General features: G+C 40.7%; 2 protein-coding genes across 5 annotated transcripts in view; both read left to right on the top strand.

The window, feature by feature from the left end:
• INTS10 (integrator complex subunit 10) overlaps nucleotides 1-15,221 on the top strand; it is a 45,577-nt gene that overhangs the window by 18,418 nt on the left and 11,938 nt on the right. For 2 of the 4 annotated variants that reach the window (XM_073340283.1, XM_073340285.1), the window contains exons 9-16: nucleotides 3,822-3,955; nucleotides 4,491-4,644; nucleotides 5,334-5,416; nucleotides 9,349-9,504; nucleotides 11,535-11,643; nucleotides 12,283-12,362; nucleotides 12,899-13,061; nucleotides 14,849-14,942. In XM_073340283.1, the coding sequence (XP_073196384.1) occupies nucleotides 3,822-3,955; nucleotides 4,491-4,644; nucleotides 5,334-5,416; nucleotides 9,349-9,504; nucleotides 11,535-11,643; nucleotides 12,283-12,362; nucleotides 12,899-13,061; nucleotides 14,849-14,942 (973 nt within the window). Of the gene's footprint in view, nucleotides 1-3,821; nucleotides 3,956-4,487; nucleotides 4,645-5,333; nucleotides 5,417-9,348; nucleotides 9,505-11,534; nucleotides 11,644-12,282; nucleotides 12,363-12,898; nucleotides 13,062-14,848; nucleotides 14,943-15,221 lie in introns of all 4 variants that reach the window. The other 2 variants (XM_073340282.1, XM_073340284.1) reach the window with 1 other exon arrangement.
• POMK (protein O-mannose kinase) overlaps nucleotides 14,853-15,221 on the top strand; it is a 48,155-nt gene continuing 47,786 nt past the window's right edge. The window contains exon 1 of the mRNA XM_073340294.1: nucleotides 14,853-14,942. The gene's annotated coding sequence lies outside the window, so the exon portion shown is untranslated. The remainder of the gene's footprint in view (nucleotides 14,943-15,221) is intronic.

Genomic DNA, 15,221 nt, shown 5'->3' with positions numbered 1-15,221 from the left:
CATCCCAGAATGTTTGCTTTTTTTGCAGCAGCGTTACACTGTTGACTCATATTTAGCTTGTGATCCACTATGACCCCCAGATCCCTTTCCACAGTACTCGTACCTAGGCAGTCATTTTCCATTTTTTATGTGTGCAACTGATTGTTCCTTCCTTAGTGGAGTACTTTGCATTTGTCCTTATTGAATTTCATCCTGTTTACTTCAGACCATTTCTCCAGTTTGTTCAGATCATTTTGAATTTTAATCCTATCCTCCAAAGCACTTGCAACCCCCTCCCAGCTTGGTATCATCCTCAAACTTTATAAGTGTACTCTCTGTGCCATTATCTAAATCATTGATGAAGATATGGAACAGAATCGGACACAGAACCCATCCCTGCAGGACCCCACTCATAATGCCCTTCCAGCATGACTGTGAACCATTGATAACTACGCTCTGGGAACGATTTTCCAACCAGTTTATGCACCCCCCCCCCCCACTTAGAGTAGCTCCATCTAGGTTGTAGTTCCCTAGTTTGTTTAGGAGAAGGTCATGTGAGATGGTATCAAAAGCCTTACTAAAGTCAAGATAAATCACATCTGCTCCTTCCCCCCTATCCACAAGGCTTGTTACCCTGTCAAAGAAAGCTATCGGGTTGGTTTGATACAATTTGTTCTTGACAAATCCATGCTGACTGTTATTTATCACCTAATTATCTTCTAGGTGTTTGCAAATTGATTGCTTACTGGGTATAGAAGTTAAGCTGACTGGTCTGTAATTCCCCAGGTTGTCCATATTTCCCTTTTTATAGATGGGCACTATATTTGTCCTTTTCCAGTCTTCTGGAATGTCTCGTATCTTCCACGACTTTTCAAAGATAACTGCTAATGGCTCAGATATCTCCTCGGTCAGCCCCTTGAGTATTCTAGGATGCATTTCATCAGGCCCTGGTGATTTGAAGACATCTAACTTGACTAAGTAATTTTTGATGCGATGGGCAGGGAGAGAGAGGGGGTGTCTTGGGGTTTTTGCCCCTCCTTTTTTATAGTTTCATTTCCGCCATTGAAAAACGTTTTGAGCTGGGTACCAGCAGACACAAAGTTTATGGGGAAGGATGTTCCCAGCTTCTTTTATTTCTCTTCCTGCTTGATGACTCTGTTTACTGCTTAAATGCAAATTAAGCAGAGCATACATCCCTGTGTTTGAGAGAGAATAGTTTGCCAACCTCAGTTTGGAATGTGTTACTAACACCCTACAGTGGAATCTTATAACTTTGCATACAATGTTGTCACACATATTTTATCAGGACAATAATGACCAGCGAATTACACGTTGTCAAATGATACCTCACAAGGTGTACTTTGTACAAAGATTATTACACTTGTATGTAGGGTGTGGACATGGATATATTCTGTCATAGTTGTACTAGTAGGAAAGGCCACTCTAATACCTTAAGATTGTTCTTGCCAGCTGTGTTGCAAAAGAGACCTTTTTTTGTAGGGGGGCTTGTTTGTTTGCTTTTCATGGAAGGTGCTCAGATACCACAGTGATGGACAACCTCATAGAAACCTAGGTATGTCAGAGTTGGGTCCTCCCAGGAGCTCCTTGATGTCAGGGGTAAGCGATTTGAGGAGTGAAATAGAGCCGGATCCTCGGGAACAGCCTTTTCTAGGTGGGGAGAGGAGCAGGCCAAGCCCTGCTGCTTCTTGTGTGGAACAGATGGTACTGCCCTGGGTCTTCCAAGCAGGTGAGAAGCACAGAATGAGTCCCCAAGGAGCCTCCTTGGAGTAGAGTTTAGTAGGGTTCAAGAGAGAATTAGACATTTACACAAATAACCTCTGCAGCAACACTTAGCTAGAATAAAAATGGATAAGAAATATAAACCTTCATGTTTTGTATTCATGGGATGTAATCTAGCAGGTTGGGGTTAGGAAGAATGATCCTACATGGGCAGGTTATTGAAGAAACTTACGTCAAAGGGGATTTACACCTTTCTCTGAAGAACCTGGCACCATTCACTAATTGTGTCAGGATACTGGGCTAGGTGAATCGTTTGTCTGATCTAGTTAGTACAGCATTTCCTATGACATTGGCGAAGTCACTTACCCTGACTAGGCCACAGTTTCCTAATCTGCAAAGTGGGGATAATTCTGCACTGACCATACCAGTGTTGTTAGACTTCATCTCTTGGGTTTGTGTTACTGCGGGTGGGTCTGACAGGAACTCGGTAGTTTCAAGATTCTGAGCCTGTTGGATCCAATGGGGGACGTCTTGTGCTGCCCTTGATGAGTTACTTATGCTTCTACAGTCACATCCTATCTGAGAAGAGTTGGTGAGGGAATTCCTGAGGGACTGCATTCTCTCCCCCAACTTGATGCAAGCCTTGGGCACTGTGCTTCACTCTCACATCCTTTCTGGTACTACTGTGTCAGTTCCTGAGCTCAGTAATATATTTTTGTGACATCTCTTGTTGATTTTTGCTGTGCCGTCAAATACCGGTGGAGTGCAGTGCCATGGGTGTTACCTGCGTCACTGGGGGTTTTTCTCCTCCTTTTTTAGAAGGGAACTGGCTATAGAAACAAGGAAGAGAGCCTACATGTTTCAGCAAGGGAGGCACAAGATGTCTCCTGCTGGATCCAACAGCTCTCAACCTCCATCTATGAGAATTCTCACCAGGTGCATGGACTGGGGTGGCATCTGTTGAGATGTAGATCTTCAGTGAACAACGATTACTTGTAAGTAATCATCTCTATTTCACATGGGGTTGGATGGAGGTTTATGAGATGAGTGAGGAAATTCACATGTCTCTCATAAGCTCTCAGGCTGTCTGCGGGCTTGGGCAGTAATCAATGCTTTGGTTGACATACTTTCAGGATATTCATTTTATGTTTGATGATGCATCGCCTCCTTTCTTGGCAGACAAAGATTTTAAATGGGATGACAGTGAAATAGATTTCCTATTCAGTCTTCCTTCTCTCTGCAAGCATGCAAACCCCTAATACACTGGGGTTTTTTGGGGTAGGTTAAGGTATGAAACACTTTTGGGGTTCCCCTTTCTAAATACTGGCAGCACACTATGGCACATGGAGATAATACTTCCCTATCTCCGTTTTACAGATAACTAAACTTAAGCACCAAGACCTTAAGTGATTTGCCTAGGATCACACAGAAAGTTTGTGGCACAGTTGGAAGTAGAAATCAGATCTTTTGACTTCCATTCCTATTCTTTACCCACAACTGAGCTTCTTTGGAGGTATGGTCATGGGAAGGGGTAGTGGACTTTGGCAGCCAGCTAAAAGTTTGATCCCACACATCTGAAGTCAGCAGGAGCAGTCCATAAGCAAGTTACACTTGAAAATCTTGTGGTAAAACAACTGCATTCCTCTTTTCAGGCTTCAGTGGCTGTCAAGGCTCTGCTCCATTTTCCCGTAAAGAGTTCTTTCGGAATTTTCCTTTGGTTGTTGCTTTTAGGCTGTTGGCCAAATGGAACAAATGACTGGCGTTATTTAATGATTGCTTTTAGTTGAAAGTAAATGATGCTTGGAGACAAAAGACTTAAAACTCTTACATATCTTGTGACTGCTCCCTTAAAAAGGGGTTCCAAGATTTTCTGACAGCTTTGAGCAATTCACCATGACTTCTGGCAGAGGATTCATGACCTCTAAGATATGGCTCCCTTCAAAGCAAGTTTATCATTATCAGGGTATTTTAAACATTGACACAATTCGTTGAATTACTTTCTAATTGTTCTGCACAACATGTGTGAATGAAAACATTTGAAGCAGGCAAATGGTCATTCAGTTCAGTGTAAAGCAAGTTTTAATTTATTTTTGTAAATGTAGGGCCAAATGCTCCAAACCAAGTTCCGCTGGTTCTCCTTGAGGATGTGTCCAGTGTCTATGGTGATACAGATATTGATCGCAACAAGCACATACATAAAAAGAGGAAACTTGCAGAAGGAAGAGAGAAGACAATGGTAACTCCTTTAGACTGTTCAATTCTTAATAGAAATGGTACCGCGTTTGGAATTTAGAACATTAGGAATTTCTGTTCATGACCAAAATATGCAAATATGGAATTACATTGTTGGTAAAAGTACACATTTTAGAAGAATTACATGGGATTTGCAGTATGCCATGATGGTTTTGGATTGACTGAGAAGTTTAAGATCTTACTTGAATAATAAATTATTCTAGTTCAATCTGGATAACAATACCACAATTTGACCATTTATGATGACATAGCACTCAGGATCTCGATAGCTTATTTTTAGAGTAAAATATCAAATTTTTCCACTATTTTTCATTTCTTTTTGCTAAAGGAGTTAGTAATATTTAACATATAATTAATTCTAAGCACAGAAATAGTGAAAAGTCTATTCTGAAGATATTTGCACTGGGATTGTTTGTTTTGAAGCTTATACGCAATGTTGCAGAAGTTCCATAAGATTCCTTTGAAAAACATTTAATTAAAGAGAGCGAAATGTTTTGTCTATACTGATCCTTAAGCAGAGTTCGGATGATGAAGACCCTTCTGGGAAGGGGAGAAGTCGTCACATCACAATAAATAAGACAGACCTTGCAAACTCTGTTGAAGTACTAGAGAGCTTTAAATTGGCAAGAGAGAGCTGGGAGCTTCTTTATTCTCTGGAATCACTCGATAAAGGTAAGGATGATTGCAGGTGTTTTCTGTGTATGTTTCCTTGTTAGAGCAGAATTGTTTTACTGTTAAAATACAGTTCAGGTATTTCTGAAATTACCCTCTATTTTGGAAGTCTGGATGGTTTGAGATTGGGAATTGAGATAAGAAGCCTTATCAATTATCTTGGAATTTGGTTTATGTGTTGATTTTTAGTATCGTCCATACTTCTGTACTTCTTCACTTGCCTTTCCTTGAAAGCAGCTTTTACTAAGGTAGCACATAGGTGGTAGTAGAAAAGAAGGAGAAATGGGAGAACATAGTACCGAATGGATACCAAAACCTTAGGTATTGTGGGGGTGTTGCTAGTAACCTCCTGAAGATTTGCATGTAACAGATAATTTCCCCAGCAATTTGTTTCTATGAAGACAGTTACTGGGTCTTTTCTTTTCTAATTATAATGTGGTTTTTATTTGTCTTATATTGTTTGAAAAAATACTTCATCTTACAAATAGTACCAGTTAGTTGTATTTAGGTATTGGTCCTGAAGAACAGCATGATAAATAGAAAAATGGTGGATTAGAAATTGTCCTATGTTGGAAATGTTTTTGTTCAGTCTTACTATTTTTCAGTTTTATTATTAGATGCCTTTCAAACCAAAGTTTTGCAATACTTCCCCTCCCATCCTTAAGACTACTTTCTGATTGTTTACACAGAATTCACAAGAATTTGCTTGTCATGGAAGACAGATACCTGGCTTTGGTTACGTATCTTCCTCACGGATATGATCATTTACCAGGTAAATGAAAGAATGAGACTTAGACTTTTGAATAGCCTTTTGACCTAATGGATTTGTGTCATGGTTAGCTGCATCTTTGATCCCTCCTACATTTCTCTCTAGTGCACCTTATCAAGTAGCAGGCCCTGTTTCTTCACTCCTCTCAAAGTGGAATCCCTCAATTCTCCTACCCACAGAGCAGATTCCTGGCCTACAAGCACCCCTGTCTATCAGCTGTTTCCTTAGCAGGCCCAGCTGGGTTTGGCACATGCAAGAGACTTCCTTTTGGAAGCTTTGAACAGTAGGTAAATTCAATCACTCTGAGCGCTGCCTTCAAAAAAAAAAAAAAATGTATTTATCCATAGGAACATAGCAATCAGAATAAAAAAGGGTAAAGCAACAAAAGGCTTATATGCATATATCTGACCTAATATTAAATAAAAATAATACCACCTACCTCTTATAAAGCACCTTTCATCAGTAGATCCCAAAGAACTTTGTGAAGGAGGTCAATATCATTATCCCCATTTTTCAGTTGGGGAAACAGAGGCCCAGAAGGGTGACGTGACTTGCCCAAGGTTACCCCGCAGATTAGTAGTAGAACGGGGACTAGAACCCAGGTCTCATGAATCCTAGTCCAGTGCTGTATTTGCTAAGCTACACTTGAGGAAAGCCCATACATCTCAGGTACAGTAACTCCTCACTTAACCTTGTAGTTATGTTCCTGAAATATGCAACTTTAAAGTGAAACAAAGTTAAACGAATCCAATTTCCCCATAAGATTTAATGTAAATGTGGAGGATTGGGTTCCAAGGAAATTTTTGGGGGGCAGACAAAAGGCAATATATACTGTACTGTGGTTGGGAAGTGCCCCTGGCTTACCCCACACAGGTACAGCCCGCTGCAGGCACTGATGCTAAGAAGCACCTTCACAGCATCAGTGGCAGCTTATACGGAGAAGAACAGGCGCTGACTCTGCTGGGGGATGCTCCAGGCCCGCCTCTTCCATCCCTGCTCCACTCCAGGCCCACCTCTTCCCACCTCCTCTCTGGAGCATGCTGCATCCCCGCTTCTTTTTTCCTCCCCTCCCAGAAAATCCTATGCATTGCCAAACAGCTGTTTGGCGGCACTTAAGACTTTCTGGGAGGGAGGGGGAGAAGCAGAGACGTGGCGCGTCCCTGCTCCTCCCCCTCACTCCCAGTGCGTCCCTGCTGCCAAACAGCTGTTTGGCGGCGCTTAGGACTTTCTGCGAGGGAGGGGAAGGAGTGGAGATGCAGCACTTCCCCGCTCCTTCCCCTCCCTCCCAGGAAGTCCTAAGTGCCGCCAAACAGCTGTTTGGCAGCAGGGAAGCGCTGGGAGTTGAGGGGGAGGAGGTGGAGAAGAGGAACTTGTGCAATGCTCCCATGTAAAGTCGCTGCTCTTCCACAAAATCTTACAAGCAGTGGAGAGAGCAGGCAGCCAAACAACATTATAAGGGAGCATTGTACAACTTTAAACAAGCATGTTCCCTAATGGAGCAGCGATATAACTTTGAAACAACATTAAGCGGGAGGACGTTAAGTGAGGAGTTACTGTATGTCGTCTTCTGGGGACTGGGGTTTCATCTGCTTCCCTGCTGACACTGCCCCACCCTTGAGCTCAGGGCCTCAGGTTTTTATCTACTTAACAGTGCTTTGTTCCATGTGCCCCATCTGAAGCTCCTCCCTCTGAAATCAGTTGTTGTGTCCAGGTTGGTCAAAGACAAAACTTCAAAGGCATTAACACCTATTTTGTCAGTTAAGTGCTGGTGTTTGGGTTTTCTAAAGCCATTGCCTGCCTTCCTGCAGAGGGATGTGAGGGGAACTCCTGCAGGAAAGAACCTTTGAATCATCTAGCCAACAGCATAACAACGATCAAGTAAACAGGAACACATAATAGTCATAAAAATAATAGCCATATCTCCCACAATTTTCTTAATTTACTTGTATTTTGAATGCAAAATTTCAAAATGTTTCAAACCAACCAGTCCTGTGTTTTCCTTTACTTATCTGATTTTTGGTTGACTGAGGCCTTGTCGACTCTAGATGTTTTTTGCTGACATATCTATAGCGGTATAATTATACCAGCAAACTCTTCAAGTGTAGATGCAGTTTATACTGGCATAAGAACACTTCTGCATAACTTACTCCAGTTCCCCAAGATACATAAGCTATACTGGAAAAAACACTTTTATATCCGTATAAGTGCATCTATTCCTTGACTTATGCTGGCATAGCTATGTTACTTAAAAATCACACTCCTAATCAACATAGATATGCCAGTATAAGTTTTTAAGTGTAGACTAGGCCTTAGTGACACAGGGCATTTTGCTGCTCTCTTGCTGTTAGAAATGGTTTTCTTGGAGAAGTTTTTTAATTTTCTCTTGGCAATCTCAATGTAAATAAACATATAACGAAAGTCACCTAATAGTTTCACATGCTTTGGTCATTCCCGCTATTTTAAATGGAAAATTTCAATATCTTTTAAAAAAGAGAGATTAAGAGCATCCTGACAAAGTAGTTCTTGGTCTTTTCCTGTACCCAGGTTTCCCTTAAGACTGCTTAGAGTGGGCCTTGAGTGATGAGGTTAAACTTGACTGAGGTTTGCTAAAAAATGCAGCCGAATCCTCTGTTTGGAAGGGCACCTAGATAAGAGAGCTGACTCCTTGCTTGGTACTGTACTACTTATAGAATCGTAGGACTGGAAGGGACCTCAAGAGGTCATCTAGTCCAATCCCCTGCACACCTGGCAGGACTGAGTATTATCTACTTCCATCTCACTGCAAAGTTTTACAGTGTGCTGGAGGCTTGTCGAGAATGGGATTCCCATAAAATCTTGTCCATAAGCCTTTGGGCAAGGTAAACGTCTTGAAATACATGACTTTTTAGCTTTTGGCATGGTGGCATTGGTAGTGTTTCCTAGGGGCCCTGCAAGTCTGCCCCTGCTGGGTGGCGGTCCCCACAGAAGGAAAAGGTCCCATGACTCATTCCTAACAGTTTACAAGCTAGCTCCCTCGTATCTTGGCTGACATTCTAATGCCCACGACACGGTGAGTTGGCATGGCAGGCACAAGGACTGCCATCTTTGTCTACGGAGTGTTTGTGATATGCTTTGTAAAGTGTTTAGGGTTACTTGGAATGTGCTTGTATAAAATCAGCTGGAGTAGTGTAACTTAGGTCAACTTACCCCAGCAGTGAAGACAAGACCGGAGTCTTGCCCACTCTTGCAGTATAGTGTTTGTTCAGCAAATCACTCTGTTCTTCAGGCAGTATGCCATAAAATAGGCTGGTTTTAATTTTTAAATAACTTAAAATCTGTCCTTCCACTACAGACAAGTTGTATGTCTAATTAGCAATCAAGAGAGAATCTTCCAATCAAACAGGTACAAAAACTGTGTATACAAGAAGATAGGGAGAGAAAGAGACAAGGTTTTCTTTGATCTAGAGTTATTTTACCAATAGTGAAATAAATGACAATTTATCTTAATCAGTTTTGGGCAACATATACCATGAAAACTGAAGACACATGCAATGCTTGACTCGTGCAGATCCATTCCAGTATAGTGAACAGACTTTTTCAGCGGACTTAAATGGCTCCAAAATAAATGATTAGTTAGCTCTTGAGACCATGTTTGTAAATTCAAATTTTAATTTGAAACAGATCTAATTTAAAAATCCAATTTAAATACATATAAAGAGAATCATTGTTTTTATTTTTCTCAAAATTAGGCCTATATCTTCCCTTGTCACTAGCTCACAAATGTACCATTCAAACCCCTCTCTTACTATGTCATAGCTTAATTAGCATGACGTGAAATCTTCGCTACTTGGATAACCTCGGCTTTGGAGACTTTCTAAGGTAGGATTATCTCCTTTATTTCTTTATGAATTGTGTGTGAGAAGGTCTAATGTTCTTTTTAATTACTTTTTTGAAAGGGTCAGTATAAGAAAGCAGTTACCAGCCTACATCACTTAGCAGCTCTTCAAGGATCTCATTCTCAGCAGCAGATCACAGGACAAGGGTCACTACTAGAGAATCAGAGAGCACTTCTCCAGTTAGCTACTTGCCACTTTGCCCTGGGAGAATACAGAGTAAGTACAGCGTACAGGCCCCAATTCCCCAGTCCTTCCCCTCCAGTTGCCAGTCCTCCCTGGGGGTTCCAAGCTAGCTTGCTCCCAGCAGGAGATCAGACATGCCACCTGACACCAGGAGGGCTCTGCATCTCTGCCCATGCCCCCTGAATGCATGACAGAGCTGCCAAATGTGTATCATGTGAAATGCGTTCCGTTTGGCAGCCGTGAATTGGAGTTGGAGTTACTTGTTAAATTAACCTTAATTTTGAATTACCTTCCTTTAACAGTGGGTTTGATAATTGTAATTGCAGCCTTTGTCTAGGGATTCTTACTTTTATTGTTGACATATATGCTTCATCTTAGCTCCACCTTAGTTTTTAGCGCTGATCACATGGAGGTGATTAAGGGTATGCTGGGGTGGAGGAAAAAGAAAAGGAGGACTTGTGGCACCTTAGAGACTAACCAATTTATTAGAGCATAAGCTTTCGTGAGCTACAGCTCACTTCCTCAGATGCATATCGTGGAAACTGCAGCAGGCTTTATATATACACAGAGAATATGAAACAATACCTATTCCCACCCCACTGTCCTGCTGGTAATAGCTTATCTAAAGTGATTTCCAGCACAAATCCAGGTTTTCTCACCCTCCACCCCCCCACACAAATTCACTCTCCTGCTGGTGATAGCCCATTCACTTTAGATAAGCTATTACCAGCAGGACAGTGGGGTGGGAATAGGTATTGTTTCATATTCTCTGTGTATATATAAAGCCTGCTGCAGTTTCCACGATATGCATCTGAGGAAGTGAGCTGTAGCTCACGAAAGCTTATGCTCTAATAAATTGGTTAGTCTCTAAGGTGCCACAAGTCCTCCTTTTCTTTTTGCGAATACAGACTAACACGGCTGTTACTCTGAAACCTGGGGTGGAGGGAATCTCTGGGTGGTGGTGAAGCGGGTTATTGGAAACATAATCTTACTTTTTGGAATACGATCACAGAAGAGAGTTGCCACCTGACAACTCAGCAGACTTGGAGGATCATATTATTTGGCGTGACCTCTTAATGCAATTTAGCTTTGGAATATGTGTTTTATACCTTATTATTGTTACTACTACAGTAGTGCATAGAGGTCGCAGTTAACGTGGGGCCCAGGGTGCTATGCCGGGTACAAATTCACTATTATTCCTTGTCCCAAAAACTGAGGCTTTGTCTACACTGGCACTTTGTCGCCAAAACATTTGTCCTCTAGGAGTGTTTAAAAAAAACAAACACACTCCCGCCCCCAAGTGCTGGTGTGAACAGTGCTTTGTCGGCAGGAGTGCTCTCCTGCTGACAAAGCCGTTGCCGCTCATGGGGAGTGGAAGTTTTGGCAGGAGAGCTCTCTGAAGTGACTTGCCCGAGGTCACATGGCAGGTCAGTGATGAAGCTGAGAATAAAACCCAGGTCACCTGAGTCCCATCCTACACCCTCTCCACTAGCCCATATTTCCTCCCCTACAGATAACTTTTTCATTAGAAATCCTTAGGTTTTTTTAAAATTGATTTATCTGATTATATATCCCTCTTGTACACTTTTATTTCTCAATAAATTAGGGTTTACAGCATTTTTGCAGTGCTATCAGATTGCAGTTTTGACTTTTGGGGAATAACTTCTCTAAACAGGGACTGAAAAAGCCTTATTTTTATTAAAAACTTCCAGAAACTGTGAAAACAATTGGAACTCTAAAAGTAAATTTATTTTAAATTACCAATGGACTATTCTTGCACTGTTGAAGTAAAAAACACTGTGAAAGAACTAAGCATCCACTGTTAAAGGGGGTAATTTCATCAATTCATATGACATCTTTTTCCCTTTGTCCAGACAAATTAGATTACTTTGTCCACTAACCCATTATAGATTATAAATTCTATTAGATAGAGATCTTCTGTGTTCCCATTTCTGCTGCCTACTGCAAGAGTTCTAATTCACTGTTCTGTTACTGATAAATTTGGATTTCGTTTTAAATTTAGAATCTCAGGATTATTCATCTTTTTATATTTTCTCTTGTAGTTGACATGTGAAAAAGTACTTGATCTGATGTGCTACATGGTACTTCCCATACAAGAAGGGGGTAAAACACAAGAGGAGCAGCCTAAAATGAAGTCTAAATTCAGGAAAGGTATGGGGATTTTTTGGGGTTTTACTTCCAACTAGCTGTCTAGAGATACCTTTGGGGTGGAGGAGGAATTGTGAGATTCCCAGTGACGTAGATTGTAGTAAAATCCTTACACTCTGCTCTGGAGTATGTTGCAATATGCATATTGTATGTCCGTTTCAGTCACTTATATGTGCACTAAATTTTCACAGTTTTCCTTACGTTGCATTGTAGCGTGAAAGCTCTGATGTTAATGGGAGAACACTGGTTTCACTCTGACCCAGTATCACCGGACAAACCTGATTACAAAATACTCTAAGCATTTCACCCAGCTTAGTTTTAGGACATACTTGTCTATATCCTAAAGAAAACAAACTGTACATTAGTACTGTGGAAAGAGATGGTGTTCCTTATCCTCCTTTGTCTTGTAAACGTCTTGTCGTCAACGTCATTTTACTATGTAGCAGAATACACAATCCTAGCACAAGAAAGGAGATAAGAAGACGGGCTTTTTAAAATTACTTTACACTTTAATCATTCTGATTGAGGCATGGGATTAGGTAACTGCAGGTTTGTGCCTCCTTTTTCCCATTCTGACTTTTAAATCAAAATGATAGGATTATGTGACATGCATAATTATGTAATATAATTTCTCTATTACAGGTTCTGATCTAAAACTTTGGCCATGTACCAGTAAAGCTATTATGCCATATTGTCTCCATTTATTGTTGGCTTGTTTTAAGGTAAGTTATTGTCAATGCTCCATATGCTATGCGCATCTTAGATCTAAATTATGCTGCACTGTTCCTGAAATTATGTGGCAATGCCCCCTCCTTGTCCACATCTAGTATAGTATCTTGGTGATAGTATCTTTTGTGCTACTCATTTAATTTGGCAGTCAGAATGGATAGAGGTTTTGGCAGCTGGATGGGGGACCACTGAGGCTTTTTGTACCCAGGAAAACGTGACATGTTAGTACCAGGGGACAGTTCGTGCACTTTGTATTGGGAGGGAACTAATATCCTGTTTCCTTCTCCTATTTGGCATGGGCAGAAGTGACTAACTTAAGAGGAGAAGTTGAATTCCCCGTTTCCCCATACTAGCAACCCTCAACGACAGTTAGCTGCCCTCCCCCTCATCCCAGTATCTTGTTGTGCTTCAGCAATGATTAATAAGTGCGTAGTCTCGGCCACCACTGTTAGTTTTGGACACTGGGTGTAGTAATCTGTTGTGATGTTACTGATTCATACACTGTGAGTCTTTTTTTCTTTTTTAATAGCTGAGAGCTTTCACAGATAACAGGGATGATATGGCTTTAGGTCATGTGATCGTGTTGCTTCAGCATGAATGGCCAAGGGGGGAGAACTTGTTCCTGAAAGCCATCAACAAAATCTGTCAGCAGGGAAACTTCCAGTATGAGAATTTTTTCAACTATGTTACAAGTATCCTTTTTCCTATTAAATAACTATCCGTGCAGCAAAAAACAATGCAGAATCCTCTGTCATCTAAAACCATCAATTAGGTTGTAAGGAATAGTCATTTATGAAAATATTTATCTGCCTTCTCAAGAGACCAAATTGTGCATTTATTTATGTGCCATGCAAACCTTTTGTAATCTGTGGGAGTGCATGAAGTGTAAATCAGAGTAGAACTGGCTATAAAATGGATGTGTGATTGCTGCTGGTACTGGAGAATATACATCCCTACGTTGCTGTCACTCCTCAGTTTAATAAAATGGCAGTTGCTTGTGCTTTACAAATAAGTCTCTCAGCACTTCCATTACAATCAGGAGTTACGCTGGGCCATTATGCTGGAGTTTTTCAGCTATGCTCCTGGGTGGGAGCAGCAAAGTGAAAATTATCCACGCCTCAGAGATCCAAAATCTTGTCACTTTCACTTTGCAGCTGTTTGCAGATGGTGGGTGATATTTTCAGAATTAGGTGTACGCACATTCATACAAAATATGTCTGATTTATACATACAAATGTCAAATGTGTGCGTAAATTAGGTATGTATATGCATATACGGTCAGCTAAGTGTATAACTAGACTGGTATCTAATTGCAATAATTATTAAATGAGATGGGTCTAACTACAGTTGTGGACCCCCAACTAAAATTTTGTTCTTCTGTGCAGCAACTGTGGGAGATGTTAAGGGAAGAAACAAGGGCAGTGGTTTTCAGCCTGTGTTCTGTGGACCCCAGGGGGTCCGCAGACTATGTCTAAGATTTCCAAATGGGTCATCACCCCCATTTGAAATTTTTTAGGGGTCCACAAATAAAAGAAGGTTGAAAACCACTGAATTAGGACATAGGAATTGAGAAGGAAGAAAAGGTAAAACTGAAGAAGAAAAAACACACAAAACAGAGAGAGAATGAGGTGAGGGGGAAAAAGTTAAGACGATGGTTGCAAAAGGGCTAGTATGCACCAATACAATGTGGCGTCACTTGATTTTCAATCCCAGTCTGACTACATTTACTTTGATGCCATGTTGCACAGAAAAAAGAAAGCTTTTCTGTCTTTCTTGTGCATATGTGGTGATCCTGACTTGTGTGAGTGCACTGTACCTTAAAAATATCCGTGAAATATTTGGAGGCCTTCAGTAATGTGGTAAGTGTGTTTAAACCAGTGGTTCTCAACCAAGGGTATGCATATCCCTGGGGGTACGTAGAGGTCTTCTAGGGGGTACATCAACTCATCTATATTTGCCTAGGTTTACAATAGGCAACATAAAAAGCATTAACAAAGTCAGTACAAACTAAAATTTCATACAGCCAATGACTTGTTTATACTGTTCTACATACTATACCCTGAAATGTAAGTACAATATTTATATTCCAGTTGATTTTATAATTATATGGTAAAAATGAGCAAGTCAGCAGTTTTTCAGTAATGGTGTGCAGTGATACTTTTGTATTTTTATGTCTGATTTTGTAAGCAAGTAGTTTTTAAGTGAGGTGTAACTTGGGGGTAAACAAGACAAATCAGACTCCTGAAAGGGGTAAAGTAGTCTGGAAAGGTTGAGAACCACTGTGTTAAACTACCAATGTTTTATTTGTATATCAAAGAACCGTGTGGTACAGATAACTTTGCCTTATCTCTGGCTGGTCTTTCAGCAGGTATAGTGTTGCTTCAGTCTTCATTTTTTTTTTTTGGTGAGATTGCTTTGTGAAGATCTGTGTTTTATCATTTTTTTTCCCCCCCTATGAAGTCCTGAACCTTTTCTACAGACATTGATATGCTGGAGGAATTTGCCTATTTAAGAACACAAGAAGGAGGGAAGATTCATCTGGAATTGCTGCCAAATCAAGGAATGTTAATCAAGTAAGGGGAAAAAAATATTTGTTTTCTATTTCAAATGATCTGAAATGCATTCTGGTTGTCTGTTTGATTTATCTGAGCTTATGGCTAGTATGTTTGTGATACAGTATTTCTAACATGTAGGAGGTCAAACAAGGCCATGGATTTGTGTCTCCCCACCAAATTCAGGGTTTTTTGGTGCACTTCAACTTTAAGCTTGTCTAACTGCATTTTTTTGAATTGTGTTGCACTGGAATAACTGGTATTGACAGGCTACTGTATTACTTTTTCATTCTGAAACTT

Source organism: Lepidochelys kempii, chromosome 4 (genome assembly GCF_965140265.1).
Source record: "Lepidochelys kempii isolate rLepKem1 chromosome 4, rLepKem1.hap2, whole genome shotgun sequence".
Lineage (NCBI taxonomy): Eukaryota > Metazoa > Chordata > Testudines > Cheloniidae > Lepidochelys > Lepidochelys kempii.
The sequence above is the reverse complement of the archived record's forward strand: the minus strand, read 5'-3'. Positions and strand labels throughout refer to the sequence as shown.